The sequence below is a fragment of the Petaurus breviceps genome, unplaced genomic scaffold (assembly GCF_028583685.1).
Source record: "Petaurus breviceps papuanus isolate PSGF00001 unplaced genomic scaffold, PetGlider_PUasm1.0 91041, whole genome shotgun sequence".
Lineage (NCBI taxonomy): Eukaryota > Metazoa > Chordata > Mammalia > Diprotodontia > Petauridae > Petaurus > Petaurus breviceps.
The window spans coordinates 22,340,968-22,368,190 of record NW_027187400.1 but is presented as its reverse complement, the minus strand read 5'-3'; the positions used below and the strand labels follow the sequence as shown (position 1 = coordinate 22,368,190).

Genomic DNA, 27,223 nt, shown 5'->3' with positions numbered 1-27,223 from the left:
TCAGTAAAAGAAGCTGGATTATCTGGCACCTGGGGCCCATAGCCTATGGGAAAAGTAGGCTTGCTGTCTGCAGAGCTCATCTGGGAATCAGCTTTCTTCCTCTGGTTCCACTCCCTTAAGGGTCACTTCAGGATTCTGTTTCTCTCTCATTCCAGAGATCTCCTGATCTTTCCTCCTATTCAGGAGTCCCCAGCAGGACTGAGGCCAGCTTTGTCTCAGTTGCCCTTCAGTGCAGCCATATCCAGATGGAAATTAGTTTCATGAGGCTGAATGTGCAATGTAATGGGCCCACCTCTGATATAGGAGACATGGGCCCTGCCCTCATGGAGCCACCCCCATCCCCACCCCCACAGCCTGAAGTCTGGAGAGACAGGACATACAAAGCTGACTTAAGCAAATGTAGTTCTCCTTTCACATCCACCCTGTGAGCTAGTTATTGTCAATATTATTGCCCTCGTTGTACAGATGGGGAAACTGAGGCCCAGAGAAAGGAAGTGTCTTGGCTGGGGTCCCCCAGTAACAGGCAAGACTCAAACCCATGTCTCCTGCCCCCAGTCTATTGTTTTTCCCATTACATCACAAGATTCCCTATGGGGTACCTTGACAGTCAGTCAGTAGACATTAAGTGCATATTAGCATAGTGTAGTTGTTTTAAGGTTCCCAGCATGGAGCCAGATGAAGGGCCCAATTGAGGGTCCTGAGGCCACCCAGAGCAAAGGCCAAGAACCTGGCTTGTGCCTTTGTTCTGAATTGTTACTTATTTAATTATAGTCGGCATTGTAGATTTAAGACTAGAAAGAAGTCTTTTTTGGCCAAATGTTTGACACCTCTGATCCTGTCCAAAACCTTCCTTTTATAGACCAGAGGAAGGAAAGTGAGTTCCCCAAAGTCACACACCAGTAAGGATCAAAGCTGGGATTAGAACCCAGGTCCTCTGATTTGAAATACTGCATTTTCCCTGCTTGTGCTGGGTTATTTCCTACAGCAAAATAAAGTCTAGAATGAGTGCCAGCCAAATTTTAGACATCTTGACCTGAGTGAGGCATTTAACTATTAAATGTTGTGAACATCTATATATGGGTCCTAGAGAAGGGTCTGGGATTCCCTGCAGTCACCTTTCAGCCAAGGTGGTACCTTCCCTGTAGGGCATAGGGGCTCCCACTGTGAAATGCTGAGCATTGGTTGCCACAGCCAGCCGGGAGAGAGAAGAGAGGTTGGATTTGGCCAGACTAGCTTGAGGGTCAGGCCAAGTCTCTGAAGGATGGGAGGTAGTGAGATGGCTGGAAGGGCCAGGCTGGCTTTGGGGACAGAATTCTCTTCCACGATTGCAAATGCATCACACAGACCCAGAAGGCACATTCCTCACCTTCCTGGGATAGAACAGCCCAAGAGGAAGGAGAGAAGATACTCCGATTTAGGAGTGCTGATCTGGGTCAGGACCAAGGAACGGAGGAGGAAGGGCAGTACAGTGGTTACAGTAGCAACCTGAAATTTAGAAAGTCTGTGCCCTTGGGAAAATAGGGGTCTTGAATGTTTGGGGTAGTGCTTTGTAAAATTTAACATACTCTCTAAAGGCTCTTTATGTACTAGGCAATGTGCCTTAGCTGTAAAATGTTATCTCCTTGGATCCTCACAACAACCCTAAGAGATAGGTGCTATTGTCCCCATTTTACATATGAGGTAACTGAGGAAGACAAAGGTTAAGTGACTTGCCCAGGGTCACATAGCCATTAAATGTCTGAGGCCAAATGAATTCCGGTCTTCCTGACCCCTTCCTGTCTCTATCTGTTTTGATACCTAGCCACCTTCCTAATAAGGGGAGCGTAATAATCAAGGTGGGAGAAGGGAAGATGAGAACACTCTCTCTGTGAAGGTTTCCAGGTCAAGGCCAAAAAAAGGGAGAGCTGTCTTTTCTATGCTACCCTCTTACTGACCAGTTCAATGAGAATACTTCCCAGACAAATGACATCGAAGCAGGGTGGGGGTGGAGGAGGGGAGGTGAGGCAGGGAGTCAGGGGCTCTTTCTTCCTATATTAAGAAGAAGGGCTGTTTATTTTATTTTTTTTTCCATTTAACCAATGAAGCATGAACTCAGGAGAGGAGTTTTGTGGCTTCCTGGCCCAGCTCTGGACTCTCAGATTCCTGCGTGCAGACACAAACACCCTCTGTGTCCCTTTTCCATCTCAGAAACCTGATACTGCTTTGTGTGCTCCCCAGGGTCCCTGTCTCGCCAGAGGGGCCCCAAGCCTGCAGCAGCTTGCTGGTTTCCCTTAGGCGGGGAGAATCAATCTGTCCCATTCTGTCCAGAGTATGCCTTCCCTCCAGTGACCCCCAAGGGGGAGCAGACTGTCTCCCTGCCTAACCCTCAGGTTCCTGTCGGCACAATGACAGCCAGTCTGCCAAGCTGTCTCCCCTACCGGCACTCCACCAACTACTCCCCCAGATCCCCAAAGGCTCAGCCAGAGTTTCCTCTTCCCATGAAGCATCTGGGTCAACTTAATTCTCCAGCCTCTTCAGATCCAACAGACGGCAGCCATCTGCTGAGGAGCTGCCAGCCTTGTTGGCTCCCCTTTCTCCCTGAGCACACCCCAGGCCCGGCCTCTGGACTTCTCCTTCAGTCCCTTTTACCAGTATAGTGACTAAAGGAGTAGGATGCGGTTGGTGGCTTCAAATTCTGCCTTGGATTCTAGCTGTGTGACCCTGGGTAAGTCACTTAACCCACCTGAGCCTCAATTTTCTCATCTGTAAAATAGGGATGAGAACAGCACCTGCCATGAGCCTTATGAGGCTCAAATGAGGTGCTGGATATAAAGCACTCAGGTACTACATGCACAAAACCAGCTATTATTACTATTATTATATTGTTTAATCATATGGCATATAATTATTATTATTAATCTTCCTGTGCATTTTTTATCATTCAGTTATTTGTCAGTCTTGTCCAACTTTTTGCAACCCCATTTGGGATTTTCTTGGCAGAAATATTGGATTGGTTTGCCATTTCCATCTCCAGGTCATTTTACAGATGAGGAAACTGAGGCAACTAGAGTTAAGTGACTTACCCAGGGTCACACAGCTAGTAGGTGTCCAAGGTCAGATTTGAACTCATGAAGATGAATCTTCCTGACTTCAGACTTGGCATTGTGTGCACTATGACGCCACCTAGCTACCATAGGCCCTCATCATCACTCACCTAGAGGACTGCAGTGGCCTCCCTGCCTCCAAGAGCCACTCACCTGCTAGAGTGATTTCTAAAATGCAGGTCTGGCCATGTGACATTCCACAGGTTCCTTCTTACCGCCCGGATCAAACGTAGATTCTTTTCTTTGGCTTTTAAGCCTTCTATAACCTGGCCTCAGCCTACCTTTCCAGCCTAACCACACATGACTCTCATTTGCACACACTGTGATCTGATCAGGCTTTGTTGTTCCTTATCCATGCATGGGACTATGTCTCCCCTCTCCTTGCCTTTGCACAGGCTGTGACCCCTCCCTGGAACACACTCCTTCTTTCACTTCTGCCTCTAACAATCTCTAGTTTCTTTCAAGGTTCTGCTTAAATTCTACCTTCTGTAGGAGGCCTTTCCTGATCCTGTCATCTGCTAATGCTTTATCCCCTATCATCTTTTATCTATCTAAGAGGAAGCCAGAGTTCAAATCCTGTCCCAGACACTTACTAGCTCTGTGACCCTGGGCAAGTCTCAACCTCTGCCTGTTTCAGTTTCTTCAACTGTAAAATGGGGGTAATAGTAGCACCCACCTCCAGGGTTGTTGTGAGACACAAATGGGACAATATTTGTAAAATGCTTAGCACACCATAACATTTTATAATGCTTGGGGATGATGGCGATGATTTTGTGTAAGTCGCCATTTCTGTTCCAGCTAGACTATAACTTCCACAAGGGAAAGGATGGCGTGATTTTGCTTTTGTATCCCGAAGTAATATGGGCGTATTTATCTCTGGGTCCTCCCTCTCTCCCCTTCTCTCCCCTCCCCACCTATCCTTTCTCACCCCCCTTCCCACCATTCCCACCCATCTATCTCCCAGACAACCTGTTGGTTCTCACGGTGGCCACCACGGAGACAGAGGGATTTCGGCGCTTCAAGAGATCGGCCCAGTTCTTCAACTATAAAGTCCAGGTGAGAGGTCTTCCACACAGGCTGGGTAGATATAAGGAGTGTTGAGTGGGCAGGAATTGGAGGGGACTGAGAGGAGGGATGAGCTCAGACCTACCACTCCCTCAAAAATTGGTCCAATCAAAATGGGTCTGGACAGTGGCATGTGATGGGGAAGGAGGGCAAGCTTGATTCAGACAAACCCCAGAACAGAATTCATTGCTGGTGGGAAGGACCAAGTGGGAATCCTTGGTTTTGCTCCTGTCTGTCATACCTAGCACCTGAGGTAGTTGTATAATTAGCATTCCATTCTCTCTGAATCACAAAAGCTTCCTCTCTTTTTCCCTCTTGCCCTGCCCCTCCAGTGTCCACCCAAATGTAGAGAACCAGGCCCTGGAGTATTTACTTTCCCTCTTCATCCACCCCTGCAGAGCAAAGCTGAAGAAACATGTCCATGGTCTAGTTAGCCAGGAAAGAGTATTGCACATTCTATGTGTGCAGAACACTGTTCTGGGTACTGTGGGGGGAATGATAAAGAAATAGGAGTCCTGACACTTGGCCCCTGAAGAAACTCCTCAGGTTTGCAAAGTGCTTTATCCATGATATCTCCAATTTATCCTGCCTATAGCTTATTTCTACTAAGAGATATGATTTTTTCTTTCTTGTATTGAATCAGGACCATGGTTTTTCTCCTTTTCTACTTCTTCATCCAGAAATCAAAGAGTGTGGGAAATCTTGCTCAAAGACTTAGCTAGGCTAAATCTAGGAGGCTGTTGTTTGGCCTTTGTTCTTGAAGACGACAGGAAGGTGATGTCATGACTTGCAAGTGAATTGGATTTGTATATTTAGATTTCACTGCCAACAAATGTTATTTTCATAAAATCCTTGGAGGACAAATAAAGACCTGTCCACTATTGAAAGAGGTGTTTGGAGAGCTAAAAATACTGGACTAACTCCATGTTGTCCTGCATTTGCCGTTTTTTGCTATTTTAGGTCTCAGCAGGCTGTCTCGTTCTAGGTTTCCTCCCTAATCATTTTAGGATTACAAAAGGGGGACTGAAATAGTTCTAGAAACTTCCCTTTTTTAAATCTGATAAAGCACTTAGTGGGTGTTCAACAAATGCCGATTGGCTAACACCTAAGAAGCTGTTAATTGCCTTTAGTCTACTATGAATGGCTATCTTAATGAGCACTTTATTTCCTTTGTAACAAGTGATAAGCATTCACTTTTCTTGGAATAAAATGTTCTGGAAGGTCTAGCACCTCTGGTGTGAGGGCTAGCCTCCCCTAATCAGTCAGCCCCTAATCAGTCAGCTTTGGTGGCAACCTGATTCACCCAACCCCTACCTATGGCTCCTAGAAGCTGTAGCAAGGGCAGTGGCCACAACCAAGAGAACTGGCTGGTCTAAACCAGGCTGAGGGTAGCTGAAGGGTTTTGAACCCATCAGTGACTTAGGGGGATGTCCACCGCAAGCACTGAAGACTTCCTTGGTGGAAAAGGTGGATGAGAATAGTTTGTTCCAGTGGCCATGATGGTGGCTGCAGCAGGTGATGTGGAGGGCTCATCACTTGGTCAGATATCAAAGATGCCAAGGGAATCCACTGCGTCCCAGGCCATCACCAGTCATTCTGACTTTGTCTGGCCACTGGACTTTGCTGATTCTGAAAGAGAAAGTGAGGCCAGCGACTTTGTGCAGCTCTGCCTCATTTAAACCCAATGTACCCATGGGTCAGGACGTCACCCAATGATGTCATTAGCTCTCTTAGAAAACTAAGGAAGAACAACAGTTTATTCACTTTACATTTGTACTGTATGTGTGTATATGTGTATCTATTCATCTGTCATCTGTCTGTCTATCCATCCTCATGTTGTCTCCCCTATTAAAATGCTATTCCTTTGTCAGTGGCGATCATTCAATTCTTCCTTCTTGTATCCCCAGTGCATGGTACATAGTAGGCACTTAATAAATGCTTGTTGACTAATTTAGTTCAGTCCTACAGGCATTTATTAAGAACCTTCTATGTGTAGGCACCTACTGGGCCCTGAGGTTCAAAGACCAAAGTGAAAGGACAGTCCCCGATGCCTCAGGGAGCTAAGAAAGGTCTATTGGGGGGAAACAACTGTGCAGACCAATTGGTAAATATGAAAGGGAAAGTTTATCAATAAGGAGAAAGTGCCTTATGGAAAAAAACAGACTTGTGGGGGGAGGGGCTAACCCTAATCTCAGGTCCCACCCCTCCCCAGTTATTTTGTACTTCCTGAAATGTCATTGTATTTACTTTGTATCTTTTGTGTTATAGCTCTGCCTGGTGCTTCTTTCTGGCCGAATGGAAGCTCCCTGAGGGCCAAGGCTGTTTGAGTTTTTTCTTTGTATCCCTAATTCTTAGCCTACTGTTGTTGGGTAGGCCCTTGATATTGAATTGAATTGAATTGAACTGAACTGAAGTAGGTTAAACTCCCTGAGCTTCACTTTCTCTATCTGTAAAGTAGGGATGGGGGGAGGAGGGGAAGCATCAATTAAGCACCTACTATATGCCAGGCAGCTGTGCTAAGGGCTGGTGATACAGAGAAAAAACTAAAACAGTCCTTGCCCTCAGAAAACTTATGTTCTGTTGGCGGACACCAATATGCACATATATACAAAATACATTCAAAGTATCTCAAAGGTGACCTGAGAGAGAAAAGCATTAGCCACCGGAGGGACTGAACAGCTTCTGTTAAAAAAAAAATAGCACTAAAAATGAGATTTGAAGGATACTGGGGATTCTAAGGGCCAGGCTAAGGAGGGTCAGCATTCCAGACATGGGGGACATCCAGAGCAAACACCCAGAGACAGGAACATCATGTGGGAGGAAAAGTATGGCTAGATTGTAGAATACCTGGAGGAAGGGAAGACTAGAAAGAAAGGAAGGCATCAGGTTTTGTTTATAAGCCAAAGGACTTTAAATTTAATCCTAGAAGAACTAGGGAACCAGCGAAGTTTATTGAGCGTGAGAGTGACATGGTCATTCAGACCTGTGCTTTGAGAAGATTACTTTGCCAGTTGAGCAGAGGTTGAATTAAAGTGAGGAGAGAATTGAGAAGAGAACAGAAGATTATTGTGATAGTCCTGGAATAAGATGATGAAGGCCTGGATGTTCCTGGTTGGATGTTTAAGTAAAGAGAAGCAGACAGATTTGAGAGATTTTAGATAAAAACAAGATTTGACAACTGATTGGCTTTGTGGGGCGAGTAAGAGAAAGAAGCTGAAGCTACCACCAGAGTCACAAACAGGTGACTGACATGAGCTCTCAATAGAGATAAGTTAGTGAGGAAAAGGGGGTGTGGGTGAAAAGATAATGATTCTTCTTTGGACATGCTGAGTTTCCTACGGGATATCTAGTTTCAAATGTCCAAAAGGCAGTTGGTGATATGGGCCTAGAGCTCAGGAGAGAGACATTATTGTCTCAGCATAGAGATAATAATTGAACGCAAGAGACCCATAGAGGTTACCTGATAACTTCAAGGTATAGAGAGAAAAGAGAAGAGGGACAAAGACAGAGCCTTGGGGTGGAGGAGTTGGGGAGGGGAATACTCACAGTTAGTGGTAGTAAAATGGTTGGCAGTCTCAGAAAGGAGACTGAGAAGGAGCAGTGTGATGAAGAACTAAGAGAAAGCAATGTCCAGAAATTCTGGAGAAGAGAGACTATCTAGGAGAGGAGGAGAGAAGAAAGAGGGGGAGGGAGAGAAAGAGAGAGAGGGAAGGAGGGAGGAAGAGGGAGGGAGGGAGAGAGAGAGAGACTGAGAAAAGGCCATTAGATTGAGCAATTATGATATATTTATTACTTGCCCTGCCTGCCTCACGGAATTTTACTGAGACAAAAGCACTTGGTTCATTAATAAAGGGCTAAAAAAATCCAAGTTGTGTTTACATGCCCCAGGAATGTTGGTTCTTGCTGAGTTGTCTCCATTCCTTCTGAGAAAAACTGGGACTGCCCCATCTCTGAATTCAAATCCCTTTTAGCAAAGAGCTTAAGTTTTAAAGGTATTGGAAATCATCTGCTTCAACTTCCTCGTTTTATGGAGCAGAAAACAGACCTAGAGACATCAAGTGACCAGAGTCTCCTTCTGCACTGCCTTTCCCCTCCCCCAATAGTACATGGCAGAGAGCCGGGTTCTAACCCAAGTCTCCTGGTCTTCCCACCGCATCATCAATCATCTCTGCACTTCTGGCTTCTCTCTCTAGCTCTGATCAGGGGCTAGATCAGGGGTTCTGCACCTGTGAACTTATTTTTTAAATATTTCAATAATTCTAATATAACATTTACTCTGTCATTCTCTTAATTTCATTTTATGGATTGAAAAACCCAGTTCTGGGGAGGAGGCCCATAGGCTTTCTCAGGACTGCTTGGTCCAGGACCTAAAAAAGGACCCCTAGAAATACAGGGGTCAGATGGGAGTCTGGGCCAGGAAACTTCCTTTCTTGTTGTTTTTTTTAATTTGTTTTTATCTCCAAATCTATGCTAAAGGCACCTTCCTTTGCCAGGTACTTGGCCTTGGGGAGGACTGGCAAAGCGGGGAGAAGGAGATGACCTTAGGAGGTGGGCAGAAAGTCCGGCTCCTGAAGACTGCTTTGGAGAAGTATGCAGATAAGGAGGACCAGGTCATCCTCTTCACAGACAGGTGAGATGGCTCCAGGTGGTTTGGTCTGTCATGCAAAGGTTGAAGGACTCAGCCTTCCCTAGGGGAAAGTGAATGCTCAACAGCACTTCCAGTGGTGCCGAGGGAGGGCTGAGCTGACTTTGCAGAATTTTATTTTTATTTTCATTGTTATCTTTCATTTTTCTATCACCTCCATTTCCAGAAGTAGCCTTTCCCCTTCTCTCACCCTTGAGCATTCCTTATAACAAAGAATAAAGGAAGGAAGATAGAGAGAGAGACAAAGGAAGAAAGAAAGAGAAAGGAAGGAAAAAAGGAAGGAAGGAAGGAAGGAAGGAAGGAAGGTCAGTTCTGTAGAACCAACCAACACATCACAAATATTCCAAATATCCCACCCCTGTAGATCCCCACCTCTGCAGAAAAAGGGAGGGTGGTGCATTTTCTTAGCTTTTATCGAAGGTCAATAATTATTTGGGGTTCGGGTCCCTTTGTTGGCTTGGTTTTGACTCTTTCTATTCCCATGGTTGTAGTCATTGTGTCTAGTGTTTTTCTGTTTCTGTTTTCTGAATCACAAATTTGCTTTTTCTAAGGAAGACCTTGGGAAGGAGATTTGGGGGGGGGACCCCCCCATAGGCTGGTTTTGAGTTAAGGGATATCAGAAAGAAGGCAACCTAGGCAAGACCTTATCTAAGCAGATCTGCATTAGGGCACAGTGAATAGAGTGGAATCAAGGAGATCTGAGTTCAAATTTGACCTCAGACATTCACTAGCTGTGTGCCCCCGGGCAAATCACTTAACTTCTACTTGCCTCAGTTTCTTCATTCATAAAATGAAGATAATAATAGCACCTACTTCCTGTGAGGTTCAAATGAGTTCATAATTGTAAAGCACATAGCACAGTGCCTGGCCCATAGTAAGCACTATGTAGCTATCAGCTATTATGATTAAGTGTGGCCTTTATTGCCCAGGACTTTTAGGGCTGCCCAAGAGACTCCCATGACACAGGTTGGCCAAGGTCATCTGCATCTTATGCCCAGCTGAGATGGTTGCCAGGTCATCATAGATAGTAAAATCTATCATGGCATGAAGGTCCTCAAGGTCACGCCATGAGAACTGACCAGAGGAATGGGAAATGAGAAGACCTGGGAGGGGGAACATGACAACTGTCTTCAAATATTTGAAGAATTGCTACCTGGAAAGATTACTCAGTAGCTAGGTGACACAGTGGGTAGAATGCTGGGCTTGCAGTCAGGAAGACCTGAGTTCAAATTTAGGCTCAGATTCTCCATAGCTGTGTGATCCTGGGTGGGTCACTTAACTGCTGTTTGCCTCACTTTCTTTAGCTATGAAATGGGGGTAATAATGGTACCTACTGCCCAAAGTCATTGTGAGGATTAAATGAGATATTTGTAAATCACTTAGCATAGTTCTTAACATGCTGCTTGTTCAGCCATGTTTGACTCTGTGCCCCCATTTGGGGTCTTCTTGGCAAAGATACTGGAGTGATTTGCCATTTGCTTCTCCAGTTCATTTTACAGAGGGGGAAACTGAGGCAAACAGGGTGAAGTGACTTACCCAGGGTCACATAGCTAAGAAGTATCTGAGGCTAGATTTGAACTCATGTCTTCCTTTCTCCACTAGCTGCCATCTCTCTCTCTCTCTCTCTCTCTCTCTCTCTCTCTCTCTCTCTCTCTCTCTCTCTCTCTCTCTCTCTCTCTCTCTCTCTCTCTGTCTCTCTCTCTCTCTCTCTCTCTCTCTGTCTCTCTCTGTCTCTCTCTCTACCTACCTACCTATTCCCTCTCTACACTTGTTCTATTTGTCCCTAGGAGTCAGGACCAGGGACAGTGACTGGAGGCTGTAGAAGGGCAAATTTAGGCATCTTACTGGGAAAACCTCACTAACTATTCTAGCTGTTTGTAAGTGCACTGGGCTGCCTCAGAAGGGGGTGGGCTACTATTGCTTAGTGGCAGTCTGCTAGCAAAGGCCGGATGACCACTTGTTCGACTTAGCTATAATGAATTGGGAAGTCGTCTGGTCAATTTCCTCATGGGCTAGTTAGCTCCATGTAAAGGAAAACTTGAGTTCCATAGAAAGGAGCAGGGTGGCATTGTACATAGAGCGTTGGATTTGAATTCAGGTGAGCCTGGGTTAGAATCCCTTCTTCTATGTTACTGTGCTGAGTGGGCAGTTCTAAGCCTCAGTTTCCTCATCTGTAAAATGGAGATAATGATAACTATAGTAGTTACCTCACAGGGGTGTTGTGAAGCTTAACAAGATAGGAAGTGGAAAGCTCTCTGGAAACCTGAAGGCACCAGATGTTTGCCATTATCATTATCACTGTTACTAATGGTATAGTACTGACTGGTCAGACCTCACAGAGATGTCGGCTGGGAGAGGGGCCATCATCAGTGAGAGGGTGAATGCCTTGGTGCAGCTCCTACTCACTAAAGGGAGAACTAAGTCCATGTCCAGTACAGTGGAAATAGCCTGGGTACAGTTCCCATCTCTTGTCACTGTATGACCTTGGACAAATTGTTCGGCCTTAGTTGCCTCATCTGTAAAATGAGGTCTCTTAAGTCCCACCCAACCCTAGAGCTGTCCTATAATCCTATAAAGCACTTTAACCTTTCTGGGTCTCAGTTTCCCAATCTGTAATAATAATAGCTAGGACTTACATAAGCCCTTTAAGATTTCTAAGGCACTTTATAAATGTTCTCTAATTTGATTTTCCCAGTTACCCTTGGAAGGAGGCACTATTGTAATCCCCATTTCACAGATCAGAAAACTGAGACCAAGAGACATTAAATAAGGACTAGATGGCTTCTGAGATCCCTTTCAGCTCTAAACCTATGGTCTAATGATCCTCTAGGTCACTGTGCCTCTCTGGGCCTCAGTTTCCTCCTCAGGAGGGCAGGCAGTCAGCTCATATCTTTGTTGTCTCCTTCCTTCCCCCAACAGCTATGACGTGGTGTTCGCTTCCGGCCCCAAAGAGCTCTTGAAGAAGTTCCGACAGTCCAAGAGCCGGGTAGTCTTCTCAGCTGAAGAGCTTATCTATCCTGACCGGAGGCTGGAGATCAAGTATCCCCAGGTCCATGATGGGAAGAGGTTCCTAGGTTCTGGAGGTAAGGGACGATGGAGTCTGCTGAGCAGAGAGGAAGGGCTGGTGGTGACCACAAACTGGGCCATGCCCTAACAACTCATGGAATTGTGGTACAATGGACAGAGCCCTGGATTGGGAATCAGGAAGCCCTGAGTTTGAATCCTGTCTCTGTTACTCACTATGACCCTAGGCTTTCTCCAGGCCTCAGTTTCCTCATCTGTAAAATGAGAAGTTGGTATTCTCTAAGACCCCTTCTAGGTCTGGATCTAGGGTCTTATGAGATGGCCCCCATTCAGATTATGTTTAAGGTCATTTTAGAGCACTTTAAGAGAGCTCAGAATGCCCAGGACTAGAGAGATAATAGGCTCACCATACTCTACTCCAAGCAGATCTCATTTTAAGGACATTGATAAGTTTGAGTGTCTGCAGGAGAGCTGCTGGAACAGGGAAGGGCCTTGAGTCCTTGTCCCATGGAGATCCATTGAAAGAACTAGGAATATTCAGATTGGGGAAGAAAAGGTTTAGTGTAGACACAATTGGTGTCTTGAGTATTAAGTCTGATCCATAGAAAGGGGATCACACTTGTCCTGCTTGGCCCCAGAGGATGGAAGTTGTGAAGGGGTAGATATAAGGATGTCAAGAAACACCACCTAATATTGAGTTTTCCCAAAAGGGTGTAGGCTGCCCCCAAGAGGTGGTGGGCTCTCCCTCACTGGAGGGCATCAAGCAGAAACTGCAGGACACTTGGTGGGATGCTATAGATTGGACTGATTGAACTCAGTAGCCCCTGAAGTTGCTGCCAACTCTGGGGCTCTCTGAGGGTTTCCTGAACCAAGTGGACTCTTTGGGAAATTTAGAAAGAAGGAATGCTAGTGGAGTTGTGCCACTTCTAGATAAGGAAAGCTGATCAGGGAGAAAAGAGTTTGGATCTCCATACACACCCTTTCCCCCTTGTCGCCCTCCCAGGCTTCATTGGCTATGCCCCAAACTTGAGCAAGATGGTGACCAGCTGGCAAGGCCAGGACAGTGACAGTGACCAGCTCTTTTATACCAAGATCTTCTTAGATCCGGAGCAGAGGGTAAGAGAACTTTGAGGAAGGAGCTGTGGACCTGGATTCCCAGGTGGGAGGCAGCCTTGGGCCAGCACCCTGGACTCCTGGATCCTATTCCAGAACTGCCAATCTGAGCAACCCTGTACCAGTTACTTCCTCTGTGGGGAGGGTGGAGGCACTGGGTCTGGGAGAAGGGAGGGCTGGGCTTCTGACTAGTTTAGTTTTGCTTCTTCTGAAGGAGAAAATCAACATCACCCTGGACCATCGCTGCCGAATCTTCCAGAACCTGGATGGAGCCTTAGGTGAGTGGTGGCAGCAGTGAGGAGGGTGATCATGTGGGGTCCCAGGAGGGAGGGAGGGAAATTATACATCAGGGCCACGCACAGTGTCCCTGGGCCCCTAGAAGTCTTCTCAGCTGGGGGAAAGAGCTGGACCCACAGCAAGAAGACCTGAGGCCAAATCTTGGCTTAGATACTGAGTAGCTAGGTGAGTCAGCAAATCGCTTAACCTCTCGGAGCCTGAGTTTCCCCTTCTGTAAAATGGGATAATAGCACGTACCTCTCCAGGAGGTTGTAAGGATTTGATGAGATTATGGATATAGATCATTTTGTAACCTTAAAGCACTATATACATGCCAGCTAGGAGCAGCTAGGTGGTGCAGTGAACAGAGCACCGGCCCAGGAGTCAGGAGGACCTGAGTTCAAATTTGACCTCAGACACTTAATGACACTAGTCATGTGACTTTGGACAAGTCACTTTACCCCAGTTGCCCTCCAAAAAAAGCAAAAAAAAAATACATGCCAGCTATTATAATAATTATTAGTATCATTAATAGTATTGTCCTTATTAAAAAGAGAGAACAACTCAAGGGACTGTGGAATGGAATGTTGTAAAAGAAAAGTAAATAAATAAATTAAAAAAAATTTTTTTAAAGTGTGTTTATACTTCTAAATCTATACTTAGAAGGAAAAGACCCAGGTTTGAGTTCCAGTTCTAGTGTTTTATTAACTGTGTGACCCTTGGCAGGTCATGTGACTGCTCTATGCCTCAAAAAACCGGCAATATAAAAGGGTTTTTGTGAGGATCCAATGAGATTTTATATACACACGTATATGTATGCACATACACACGTGCAAAATTTGCAAGCCTTAATGAACTTAATGGATGTGACCTTGGTCAAGTCACTTCCCATCTCTGATGCTCAGTTTCCTGTTTATGCAAAGTGTTTTTCAAACTTGAAAACATTACATAAATGCTAAGAACCTGGATCTCCCAGGGAAAGAAACGCCCTCCACCAAGGCAGATGGGTGTTTTCTCTGTCGCTCATAGTCTTGGAGGTGTCTAGTGCACTGAGTGGTTAAGTGGTCTGCCCAGGGTCACACAGCCAGCAGGTCTGGAACCCAGTTCTTCCTGCCTCTAAGGCTGCCTCTACATGTACTATTCATAGAAATGCTAGGACTCACCACCATCCTCATCCTTATCTCCACAAAGGGAGATCGGCAGCTTGACTGGCTGGGTTATACCTGGCTGGCTTCATACTGGTTACATCACAGGTCCATTTCCTATCCCAGTCCTAAAACAGAGATAATAGTAACTTCAGCTCCTGTAAACCCTTGAGGTTTACAAGGGCCTCTCCTCACAACAGCCTAGTGACACAGGGAGCAATAGTGTTATCAGCCCCAATTTATAAATTAGCAGACTGAGGCTCAGACAGGTCAAGTGTCTGACCCATGATCACGTGGTTACTAAGTGTCAGAGGCAGGATTTGAACCCAGGGCTCCCAACTTATGTCAGGCTCTCTTTCTAGCACAAAATGGGGTGCTTAGTAGTATTTGTTGTTGAGAGGAAAATGCTTTGTCACCATGAAAGTGCTATATAAATGTAGGTTTTAATTATTATTGAGAGAGATCCTGGGGTACAGGTTAGAATTCTTTGCATGCATAGAGCATGTTTTTAAAGCATGGTTACATACTCTGGCTCCCTGAATCTCCAAACCAGCCCTTTGAGGTGGCAGTGAGGGTAATATTACTCTCATTTTATAGATTTTATATGAAATTGAAGCTCAGAACATGCTTTGCCCAGGGCCGCACAATGACTGTCAGGACATGAACTAGGACCCAAGTATACTGACTCATATTCACTCATACTACAGGTGAGGAACCCACAGCCTCAAGACCACAGGTGGCCTTCTAGGTCCTTAAGTACAGCCCTTTGAATCCAAACTTCTCACAAGTTAGATTCAGTCAGGGCTATACTCGAGGACCTAGAGGGCCACCTGTGACCTCGAGGCCATGGGTTTCCTACCCCTAGATGCCACTCAGTAGGCTGAGGTAGTATACAATTCCTGCCCTCTGGAGGCTTCCACTCTGACTTCCTGAGAAGATCTAGACACCCCCAGGGCTCTCCCCAGGGCCATGAGCAGGTAATAACCTGGGCTCTGATTTCTAGATGAGGTGGTACTCAAGTTTGAGACAGCTCAAGTCCGAGCGAGGAACCTGGAATATGATACCCTGCCTGTCCTGATTCACGGCAATGGGCCCACCAAGGTAGGATGTCCCCTGGCTCTCATGGAGGAGGAGGAGGAGGTGGCTGTCTGAGCCTCTCTTCAGTTCCCAGATAGCTGGGCCTGGGCCAGACCATGGTTCTGCCCTCCCACGTACCTTGGGACTGTCTCTGCCATCCACCCCGCTGTGCGTGGAACTGCATTGCCGTGCTGACTCTGGCTTGTCTGTCTGGCCCTTTTACCTTTCGCCTTCCATATCTGTTGTCCCCATCTTAGCCTTGGTTGGGAAAATGAACCTTGCTGAGGGTGGGTAAGTGATGTCTGATCTGCACATAAAGGACCTCCCAGACACAGAGCAGCTGAGCCCAGGCTCTGGGCTATTTCTCCAGCAGCAGGGACAGCCTGCACGGCGCGATTCCAATATGCAGTACTTAGCATATCGTAAGAGCTTAAGAAATGCTTCTTAATTGTACTCTTTCATCCACTGACTCGCAGCTGAGACATTCTATATGTGTGGCCTCCATCTAAATTAGAATGTGAGCTCCTGGAGGGCAGGGGCCAAATTGTTTTTCTGCTTCAGCCTTACCAGAGTTCTTTGCACATAGTAAGTGCTCAGCCAGCCAGCCAGCCATCCTCTACCTCCATCAAACAAAGGCATCCTAGGATAAAGTGGCTTACAGCAGTTTGGGAGTACAGGGAGAATCTGGGGAAAGGCAAACCTAACTGACTGGTAGACTGGAACCCTTCTGAGAGCTGTGTGCAGACTCACCCAGCAGAGATGGTGCATTTCCAGAACAGAGACTCCCAGCTGTGGTTCGGCCCATGCCCACTTAGGGTATCTTCATTTATGGGGTCAGATTTTGCCAGAGACCCTACAAATAACATTATTGTGAGGGATAGGGACAGAAGGAAAGTAACTCAGTCACACAGTACTAGAGCTATATGACTCCTAGATATGGATTTTTTTAAATAAAATTATTTCATTTTCATTGATGTCCTTTTTTATTGAGGGCAACTAGGTGGTCCGGTGGATAAATGTGCTGGGTCTGGAGACAGGAAGACCCAAGTTCAAATCCAATCTTCCTAGCTGTGTGACTGTGGGCAAATCACTTAACCACTATCTGCCTCAGTTTCCTCAACTGTAAAATGAGGATCATAATAGTATGTTATTTATGTTGCTATGAGGAACAAATGAGATAGTATTTATAAAGCTTTTAGCACAGTGCCCGCCACAGAGTAGGTGCTTGGTTACACACACACACACACACACACACACACACACACACATTTCTGGGTTTTTTTTTTCACTTTTTAATATATCCCTCCCCTTTCCCAGACACAATGAATCATCCCTTGTAACAAAGAATAAAAAAGAAAGAGGGAAAAAAAAGTAATTGAGCAAAACTAGCTACTGTATTGGCTGCCCAGGCATGTATTTATTTGTGAAGGCTTTGTGAAGGTGGGGGTGAGGGGAGAGAGGGCTGGGGGAGGGGGATGAAAAGGCTTTTCCCTCCCCACCTGAGTCCCCTTCCTCTGTTTCGTAGCTCCAGCTGAATTACCTGGGGAACTACATCCCTCGATTTTGGACATTTGAGACAGGCTGCACTGTGTGTGACGAGGGCCTGCGGAGCCTGAAAGGCATTGGGGTAAGGCCTAGGCACCAGTGAGAGGGGGAGACTGAGGCTGGGGGCTTCCTCTGGGTTAGGATGGGGCTTCAGAGCCAGCAAGCAGATCTGGTGCCTGAAGCCATAGGGAGTAAGCAGGTATCGTTGGTGCTTAGGGCAAGCTGTAGATCAGCCAGTCTTTAGACATCATCAGACAGAGAAGAGAATCTCTAAAGAGACACCAGTCACCAGGATATTGTAAAGCTGGACATGACGAGAGCAAGGTTCTGGCTTGTACAGAGGCTCTTAGAGATCAAGCTGAAGGGAACCCCAGGCCGACTAGTTCATCCCACCCTTGTTTTACAGACAGAGAAACCAAGGCCCAGGGAAGCGCAAGGATACACAGTCTAGAACTGGAAAGGAACTCAGAAGCCAATTAGTCCAACCCTCTCATTCTATGGGGAAACTGAGGCCCACCTCTATAAAGAAATGACTTGGCCGAGGTCTCATGGGGCCTCTGACTCCAGAATCAGGGATTTTTCCACTGCTTGGCCAGAAGCCTCTTACTTCCTGCCAGTATGACTGGAGATTTTAGAAAGGCAGATTTTGGCTCAGTCTAAAGAGCTCGCTGACCCTTAGAGCTGTGCAGCGCCTCCCCCCCCCCCCCAAGTGGTCACAGAGCTGCCGCAGGAGGTGGAGGTGGACTCTCTGATGATCACTTTCTAGAGGCATTGGAGAGGGCATTCTTGGACAGGTCTGGGTTGGACTCTATGGCCACAGGGGCCCCTTCCAAGCCCTAGTCTCTGGCACTGAGCAAGTCACTTTCCCCCTTTGTAAAATGAGGGGATTGCACGAGATGTTCAGTGTTTGATCTATGATCCTAAGTCATCTAACCTCCCTGAGCCTCAGTTTCCTCCTCTGGAAAATGAGAGTTTGACTAGATGACCTCTAAAGCCCCTTCCAGATCTAGTACTGAAGATCCGTCACTTCCCCAGGTCTCAGTTTCCCCAACTGTAAAATAAAGACATTTGACTTTGGTTTAGTTCAAAGGCAGCTCCCAGCTCTCTTGATGTTGCCTTTTGTGAACAGACCAGAGGTCCATCAGGTGGTCCCAGGGAATCAGTTCACCCCCTCCCTAGGTACAGTCATAGCCCTAGCTTCCCTGGGAGCTAAGGCTCCTGGGTTCTGGTTCCAGCCCTGCCCCTCCCTCATCTGGCCTTTGACCTAGAGCTAGGTGCCCCCACCCCCACTGTGTGATGGTCTCCCTCTCCCTGCACGGCTCAGAGGAAGCTGAGAATGAGGGGAGGGAGATTCCCAGCCCTCCCTCATCCTGGGGCCCTCACCCCCCTCTCCTCCTCCAGGATGAGGCTCTGCCCTCGGTCCTCATCGGAATTTTCATAGAACAGCCTACTCCGTTCCTCTCCCTGTTCTTCAAGCGGCTCCTGAACCTTCGGTACCCCCGGAAACAGCTTCGACTCTTCATACATAATCATGTGAGTAGTGGGTTCTTTCAGGGAGCACCTCCAGGCATCACATGCCATAGGTTGGGTTCCTAGCTGGTCTGGCATGATCAAATAGCAAAGGATTTATAAATGCACCTAGGTGGCTGGCTTTGGAATCAGGAAGACCTGAGTTCAAATCCTGCTTTAGGCTCTAGCAAAGTCACTGACCCTCTCTTTCAGTCTCAGTCTCTTCATCTGTAAAATGGGGACCATAATAGCACCAACCTCGCAGGGCTATTGTGAGGATTAAATGAGATACTGCATAAAGCACTTTGCAAACCTTTGAACGCTGCATAAATGCTACCTGTTTTGATTCAGGCCTAGCCAGAGCTCGATCATTCATGCCAGGGGCATGCAGCAGTAACACAGGTAGCCAGAGCAGCAGGCCATCCAGAAGTCCCGCTGGTGTGCCTGTGAACGAGATGATGAGAGGCCGGGCCTGTCTGGAGTGGAGAGGACGCTGAGGTCATGCTATTTTCTGAGTCAGACTGGAAGCTCTGCCTCAGGCTTCCTGCCCAGATGCCAGGGCTGGGCTCACTGGGTGCCTGCTGGGTCTCTTCCCTTTTCATCTGTCACAGTCTTCCACCTTCCAGCCTCCTGACACAAATCAGAATTCTTTCCCATTTGCCTTAGGGGAGGGGGAGATTGAACCCCACCCCCATCTCCAGCCCCTGCCTCTCCCCTCCCAGGAGGAACACCATGAAGATCAGGTAGAACAGTTCATAGAAGACCATGGCAGCGAGTACCATACAGTCAAGCTTGTGGGCCCGGACCAGAGGATGAAGAATGCCGATGCCAGGAACATGGGCGCGTGAGTCTGGGGGCAAGCAAGTGGAGAAGGGCAGCTGGGGAAAGCACCTATCTGGAGTCAAAGGACCTGGGTTCAAACCCTTGCTTTGCTACTTACTACTCGTGTGCCTTTAGTCAAGTCACTTTTCCCCCGGGCTTCAGGCTCCCCATCTAGAAGATGGGCATAATAATCCCTGACCTGTTCCCTCACAGGTGAATGCGTAAAATGGATGCCATAAATTCATTAGGAGTTGGTGGCCCTGCTGAGCTCAGCGGGCACCTGGGAAGGCCAAGCAGGGAGGAAGAGTACAATGTGGTTGGTAAATTTGGTGCAATGAAGAGATTACGTGGGCCACCTCAGAAAGGGAGACATGTTCCTCACTACATTCATGCATCTGCATGCAGTCAGCATTCATGGTATCACAGGATGGCACATTTAGAGGTAGAAGGCACCTCAGAGGACATCAAGGGAACCCTCTCGTTTTTCAGTTGGGGAAACTGAGGCCTAGCCAGAGACAGGGACTCACCCAGAGAGCAAGTGTCTGAAGTGGGATTTGAACCCAGTTCTCCCTGACCCGATTAAACAATGAATGTGGTATCAAAAGATATAGGTCTATGTGGGAGCTGAAATGTGACTTGTTGACAAATGTCCGGATGAAAGAACAGGTCACAGAAATAATATCAGAAATCTTTAAAGATAATAACACTAGAAATAACTATCTAGCAAAAGTAGTCAGTCAAATAATCATCATAGCTATGGCAGGGAAGCAAGTTTATATTCCTGACGAAAGGAAGAGAAAAACATTCAGAAAGAGAGTAGAGAAGAAGAAGAAGGAAGAGATGTAAGGGGAAAAAAAGGATTAAAGTCAGAAGGCAACTGAGAAGCCGTGCAGTCTAATCCCCTCTTTTTACAGATGAGGAAACTGAGGCCCAGAGAGTTTGTGATTTGCTCCAGGTCAGACAGCTAGTAAGTGGCATGGCCAGTGAGTGTAAGGAAGAAGGTAGAGAAAAGGAGACAGAAAAGATGGAAGTAGAAGTGATAGAAGAAAGGAAAGAAAAAAAACTGTGCTATCAGGAAGGCACCCACAGCAATGCCTCCTGGCCTGTAGGGCTGGTTGGATGAGCAGGGCTGGGAGCAGGTTGGGGAGGGGGATACTAGGACGCCAAGGACAATGACTCGGTGCCAAGTTGTGGCCTCTCTGGTGAGGGTTGGAAGGGAGGGGATCTTGGTCTTTTTCTTCTAGTTCTTCCCCTCCCTGACTCTTGCCGTCTCTCTCCCCATAGGGACCTGTGTCGCCAGGATCGAGGCTGTACCTATTACTTGAGCATGGATGCCGAGGTGGCCTTGACCAACCCAGATACCCTCCGGCTTCTGATTGAGCAGAACAAGTAAGAGCCAGCTTCCTGCCCCCAGCCCTCCCTGGGCCTGTGCCCCACACAGGAGCAGGGGGAGAGAGAGCAGAGCTATCTGAGTGGCACTGCATCCTCTGGGACGTGGTTCTCCCTCTGCTCCCCAGGCGCCTTCCTCTGGGTCTCCCCTGTCTCCCAAGGCCCTAACCCATCTGGTTTCCTCACTCAGAAATTCTCGCTACTGATGAAATCCCATCTCTAGCCTTTCTATTGTAATTTCTGTACATGTCATTTCCCCCATTGGAATGCAGGCTTCTTGTTTCATTTATGCCTTTGCAGCCCAATCACCTAGCCTGGTAGGTATTTAATTGATCTGCTGGTAAACATTTAAGTACCTACTTTGTGACAGCCATTGTATAAAGTAATCTTTGGAGGGAGATAACTCACAACTGGGAATATCAGGGAAGCTTTCTGGAGAAGGTGGCATTGGAGCTGGGCTTTATAGATTAGAAATCAACTCAGAGGCTGAGAGGAGTCTAGACTAAATGAATCAGGTGTCCACACTCCATTCAGCATTGTTATGGTGAATCCCCTAGGAACAGGGAAGGGGGGGAAGGCCAACAGATCACCTAAAGAGAAATGGAGCAGGTTAGGGGCGGCTAGGTGGCACAGTTAATAGAGCACCGTCCCTAAAGTCAGGAGGACCTGAGTTCAAATCCGGTCTCAGACACTTAACACAAAAAACTAGCCGTGTGACCTTGGGCAAGTCACTTAACCCCAATTGCCCTCCAAAGAGCAAAAAAAAAATGGAGTAGGTTAAGGCTCTCATGGCAATAGAAGTGGAGTCAGGCCTATGAGTAGCCCCAGCCCTGGGTGAAATACAGACCCTAGGCCTTGGAGGAAAAAATTGTCTGGAGGACTGTGAGATTGAGCAGCTCTGGAGGGATCTCATCTCATGTCACACAGCAATATAAAATACTAACGTTCACTGTAGGGGGCTTCCCCCTCCTATAAATAATACCATGCTGCCAGATAAATGAATGTAAGCATAAGGTCATTACCAGCATTGTATTGTAGAAGAGACCCATCTGCCAAAGGTCTGTATTGACCGTCGACACTCCATGGCTCATCTTGACTTTACTACCCATTCAGAGCTCAGCCCGTGACATAAACATTGCTGCTTCCTGGCCTAATTATTGCTTGCCCTAAGCATTTTGGTGTTATGGTGCTTAGAGACCCCTCAGTGGGAAAGAGCCGGAGGGTTCCCTTACCATTGGCCCTGTGGGAGGCCTTGTTAGTCATTGCAGTGCTGATGGATTGAGCCTGGGAGCCCCCCAACCCTGTTCCCTCTTGGAAGGCTGGTTCTGCCCCCATGGAGATGGAGGGAGGTACTCTGTTTTGCACACATGCTCATCTGTTGACTTCCTTCCCCTTTCCCCCCGTCTAGAGCTGTCATCGCTCCCTTGGTGATCCGTGCAGGGAGGCTGTGGTCCAATTTCTGGGGGGCCCTGAGTGCCGATGGTTTCTATGCCCGCTCCGAAGACTACGTGGACATTGTCCAAGGGCGACGTGTGTAAGTGTCTGCCTCCTGAGCTGTTCTCTCATTGAGAAAGGCTAGCTTTTATTTGGGGGGCTAAAAGATTGTGGCCCCCTGAACTGCCCTAAGTCTCCATGAATCTTGTTGTATTTAGCAATGCTTTGGCAAGAGACGGTCCAGTCCAGTCTGTAGGGAAGGAGTAGGAAGGCAGAAAACGCACTGATTTTGGAAGCAGAACATCCCTGTGCCCCCAGGCATGTCATTCCCTCTCTCTTAACCTGAGTTCTTCATCTGTAAAATGAGGGGGTAGGATCATGGAGAGCACTAAACCCAGGAAGGGCCTTCCAAGGGAGGATGTGGACTTTCCACTTAGGGAGATCCCCAGAAGCAGGCTTAGGAACCGATGTGGTGTGATGGTATGAGCAGCTAGGTGGCGCCCTAGAGCACAGAGTGCTAGGTCTGGAGTCCAGATACAGCTTCCTGAGTTCAAATCAGGCATCAGACACTAGCTATGTGATTCTGGGCATTTTACTGTTTGCCTCAGTTTCCTCATCTGTAAAATGAGCTGGAGAGGGGCAGCTAGATGGCGCAGTGAATAGAGCACTGGCCCTGTAGTCAGGAGGATCCAAGTTCAAATTCAGCCTCAGATACTTGACACACTGACTAGCTGTGTGACCTTGGGCAAGTCACTTAACCCCAATTGCCTTGCCTTCCCCCCTCCAAAAAAAAAATGAGCTGGAGAGGGAAGTGGCAAACTACTCCAGTATCTCTGCCAAAGAAACCCCAAATGGGGTCACAAAGAGTCTAAAAATGACTGAAAATGACTACAACAACATGGTACGATGGAAATAGCCCTAGCCTCCCAGTCTTGGGTTCAAATTCCACCTCTGAATCTTACTAGCCCTATAAATCTTGGGCAAAGCATTCCCCTCTCTGGACTTCAGTTTTCTCACCTGAAAATGACCCAGTGGGATTGGATGTCTCCGAGGGCCCTTCCAGCTCTAAATCTAAGATGCTGGAACCCAGGTTTTATTCCCAGTGGTGTTATTTACTGTCTTGGGACAAGTCACTGAAACTTGGCTGCTGGCTGGAAGGAACCTTAGCACTCCCCCAGTCTAACCCTATCATCTCACAGATGAGGAAAGTGGCACCCAGAGAGGAGCTGGGTTGTCCAAGGTCACCGAGGTAGCCAGCGGCCAAAGCACTCCTCCAGCTCCCAGCAGAGTGCACTGCCATGCTGCCCATCTCTTAGCCACAGTATCGCACATCTGTGAAAAGGGGATAAGGTCAGCTGTGCCATCATCCACATAGAGGGCTGTTGTGAGGAGAGTGTTTTGTAAGCCTTGAGATACTATGGGGCTTTCATCCTCATCCATCATTGTCACATCTCTGGAGCTGGCAGGAACCTCACAGGCCACTCAATTCGGCACTTCCATTTTAAAAATGAGGAGAGTGAAGCGATTTCAGAGGTTTAAAGTGATCTGGGGCTTTGGACACCATCTCATCCAACCCCCTCGTTTTACAAATGAGGAACCAGATGCCCAGAGAAATGGAGTGAACTGTCTGAGGTCACATAAGGGCATGAGTGTTGGAGTGGGATTTGAACCCAAATCCTCTGATTCCAAATCCTTCCATGCATACCTCGGCTGAGCCTTGGAGGAAGAAAAGGATTATGGGAGGCAGAGACAAGGAGGCATCTTGTCATCCTTGGCATGGGGGATGGGTCGTGTGAATGAGTTCAGCCAGGAGATGGAGTAGAGCTTGGAGTAGACCTGGTAATACAGTGTAGCTGGAACATAGAGGGCATAATGATATCAACAGCAGTAGGAATAACCCTGATAACTACTCCTCATGATAGCTAGCATTTATAGGTTTGCAAAGTGATTTATATGTGTTGTCTCATTTGAGACAATGACACTGTGAAGTCAGTGCTGTTATGGTTCCCATTTTATAGAAGAGAAAACTGAGGCTGAAAGGTTTAGTCACCTGCTCAGGGTCATAGAGCTAGTTAGAATCTGAGGGAGAGTCTGAACTCGGGTCTTCCTGACTCCAAGTCTAGTTCTCTAACCCTGTAGGCTGGGAAGGTAAGCTAGAGTCAGACTGTGGAGAGCCTTAAGCCCGGTCTAAAGGTCACTAGATTTTTATGCAGTGGGTTTCAGAGCAGGGGAGTGAAATAGTCAGAACGGAAATAGGGCGCCCCCTGATGGTCTTTGGGGGTCATGCCCCAAGACTAGAAGTTGTGGGATCGTGAGTCATTCCCCTCCCCAACCTCCCCCTCTGCTGTTCCCAACTGTGACTTGTCTGCTCTGTCTCCTAGCGGTGTCTGGAATGTTCCCTATATCTCCAACATCTACCTGATCAAAGGCAGCACCTTGCGGGGAGATCTTCGGCAGAAGGGCCTGTTTCACAGCAGCAAGCTGGACGCTGACATGGCTTTCTGCTCCAATGTCCGTGAGCAGGTCAGTCTCAGGCCTGGGAGGAAGGTAGTGGGAGGTCGGCCCAGCCTTGGGTCTAAGGCCCTGAGGCCAGGCAGGGCTGGGCCAGCCAGGCTGGCTGTAAATGTCAGGGCCTTAGAGGATCCAGAAGAGCAGCCTCTCAGGATGGTCACAGTCAGGGTCAGATTATCAGAGAAGAGAAGATTCAGGAGGGCCACGTCTGCCAGGCAAGTATCTGAAGGGCTGGGACCTTGGCTCCAGGAAGGCAGGACCAGGAGGAGTGGGGAAGTTCCAAGTGGCCAATGTCAACTTGATGGAAGGAAGCTTTTCTGAAGCATTAGAGTAATGCAAAGGATTGGAAAAATGGACTGCCTTGGGAGGAGGTGGGCTCCTCCTCACTGGAGGGGTGGCTCCCACACCACTTGGCAGGGAGAGTGGAGACAGGATTCTTGTTTGCATTAAAACTGATTGTGTATGAGCGCTCTTTCTTCCATAGTGGAGATCCTGAGTAGTATCTGCTTATGGGCTAGTTGGGAGGTTAGCCTGGAAGACCCCTGCACTCTTCTTCAGCTGTGTCAGGTTAGAAAGAGCACCAGGGGCGTGGAGTCAGAAACCCTGAGCTTTGTCTTGGCTCTGCTCAGCTCTTTGGAATCTGTCTCTTCACTTTTAAAAAAAAAAATTTTTTTTGGTGGGGGGAAGGCAAGACAGTTGGGGTTAAGTGACTTGTCCAAGGTCACAGGCTGGTAAATGTTAAGTGTCTGAGCCTTATTTGAACTCGGGTCCTCCTAACTCCAGGGCTGGTGCTCTATTCACTGAACCACCTAGCTACCTCATGTCTCCTCACTTTTAAAATGGGACCAGGAAGAGTTGTCCATCTCCCTCATGGTGTAGTGGATAGAATGTAGGGCTTGGAGTTAGGAAAACCCAGATTTGGATCCTGCCTCTGACACTTATAGCTATGTGACCCCAGTCTCACTAAGGCTAGCACCTGCTTTACAGGGCTATTGTGAGGACCCAATTCAATAGACATTTATTAAGTGCCTACTGTGTTCCAGGAACAACACTAAGTGCTGAGGAGATTAATAGCAAGGAAAAGAGTCCCTGATCTCCAGGAGTTTATGGTCTAAAGGGGGAGATAACAGAAAAAGGAGGCAGGAAAGCAGAGTAGGGGGAGAAGCAGGCAAACCAGGGGTGCCCAGAGAGGGGGCATCTTGTCCCGTGGAGTTGAAGCCAGGCAGAACCACAGAGGCAAAGTAGAGTGATCTGAGAGCCCAGTTTCTGCCCTCTATAAAGGAAGGCATTGGGAGGAATTTGGTAAAGAGCCCTCCAAACCAAGGGGCATGGAGGGGAGGCACAGGGAGGTGGAGTAGTCAGTTAAGGCTTGAGTTAGCTGCCTTGTGGTGAGTTTAGAAGGGATGAGCTAGTCCTGGGAGGGGCATCTTGTTTCTCAGAGCTGAAACCAGGCAGGGCAGCAGAGGCGAAGTGGACAGAGCACCAGAGGGGATAATAGAGGTAAAGTACTTTGCAAACAAGAACTTTTCAGATATCCTAGAACTGGCTCAGGACCCTGGCCAAGTTGTTTAACTGCATTCTCAAGGAATAGAGACAGTTGCAGAGAAGGTGCCTTCCTGTATTGCTAAAGGGAAGGTCTTCATGAGGAAGTTCTTTATACCGGTAAGTGAAATTACAGGTCCAGGCCCTGTGCTCGTGTAGATAGACATTATTGTTGTTATAGGGCTGTTAGGATTCAACGTCTGAACAATATATAAAGCCGTCCTGTACAAACAGCAGCTGTAATCATGTCTTAAGGTCTAGGGTCCTAAGGTCAACATCATAATTCATATTGATGTGGTGTTTTGAGATCTGCAAAGTGCTTTTGATAGATTTACTCACTGGATCCTCACAAAAACCCTTTGAGTAGGTGCTATGGGACAGATAAAGCATTTAGTAAGTGTTCGTGCTATGCCAGGCACTGTACTAAGAACTGGGGACACAACACAAGTCATCCAGACAGCTTCTGCCTTCAAGAAGCTTATGTTCTAATAGGGGAAGAGAACACATAGAGGGGAACCAGGAAGGAAATGATATCTGAGTTGTGGTATGGTGTGGATATGGTCAGAAAGTGGCCTGGGGGCCTGTTTCCAAGCAAGGTAAGGTGAAAGCCTGCCTATCAGAAGCTGGGGTGCTAGGGGCTAAGTCCAGTGGCATAGGGGGCTGGGAGCATGAGGACCATGACTGGAGGATAAGGAGCATGAGGAGAAGATGCCTGCCAAGGGCTTTAGAACTCATGCCAACTATGGACACCTATGGTGCAGCTGGGGGGCACCACAGTGCATAGAATGCTGGACCTGGAGTCAGGAAACCTCATCTTCCTGAGTTCAAATCTAGCCTCACACTCCTACTAGTTGTATGACCCTGGGCAAGTCACTTTACCCTATTTGCCTCAGTTTCCTCATCTGTAAAATGAACAAGAGAGGGAAATGGCAAACCACTTCAGTATCTTTGCCAAAAAAAACCCAAATGGAGTCAGGAGGAGTTAGATGCTACTTAAATAATTGAACAACAACAATGGACACCTATGATCATTCTTGGGGCAA

General features: G+C 47.4%; 1 protein-coding gene across 1 annotated transcript in view; it reads left to right on the top strand.

The window, feature by feature from the left end:
* The window catches only part of PLOD1 (procollagen-lysine,2-oxoglutarate 5-dioxygenase 1), a 47,990-nt gene that overhangs the window by 3,742 nt on the left and 17,025 nt on the right, over positions 1–27,223 (top strand). Inside the window, exons 2-13 of the mRNA XM_069079113.1 lie at positions 4,048–4,139; positions 8,642–8,778; positions 11,713–11,876; positions 12,821–12,933; positions 13,145–13,208; positions 15,355–15,452; positions 16,954–17,055; positions 18,375–18,506; positions 19,205–19,326; positions 20,589–20,693; positions 22,102–22,227; positions 24,509–24,650. Coding sequence (XP_068935214.1) covers positions 4,048–4,139; positions 8,642–8,778; positions 11,713–11,876; positions 12,821–12,933; positions 13,145–13,208; positions 15,355–15,452; positions 16,954–17,055; positions 18,375–18,506; positions 19,205–19,326; positions 20,589–20,693; positions 22,102–22,227; positions 24,509–24,650 — 1,397 coding nt within the window. The remainder of the gene's footprint in view (positions 1–4,047; positions 4,140–8,641; positions 8,779–11,712; positions 11,877–12,820; positions 12,934–13,144; positions 13,209–15,354; positions 15,453–16,953; positions 17,056–18,374; positions 18,507–19,204; positions 19,327–20,588; positions 20,694–22,101; positions 22,228–24,508; positions 24,651–27,223) is intronic.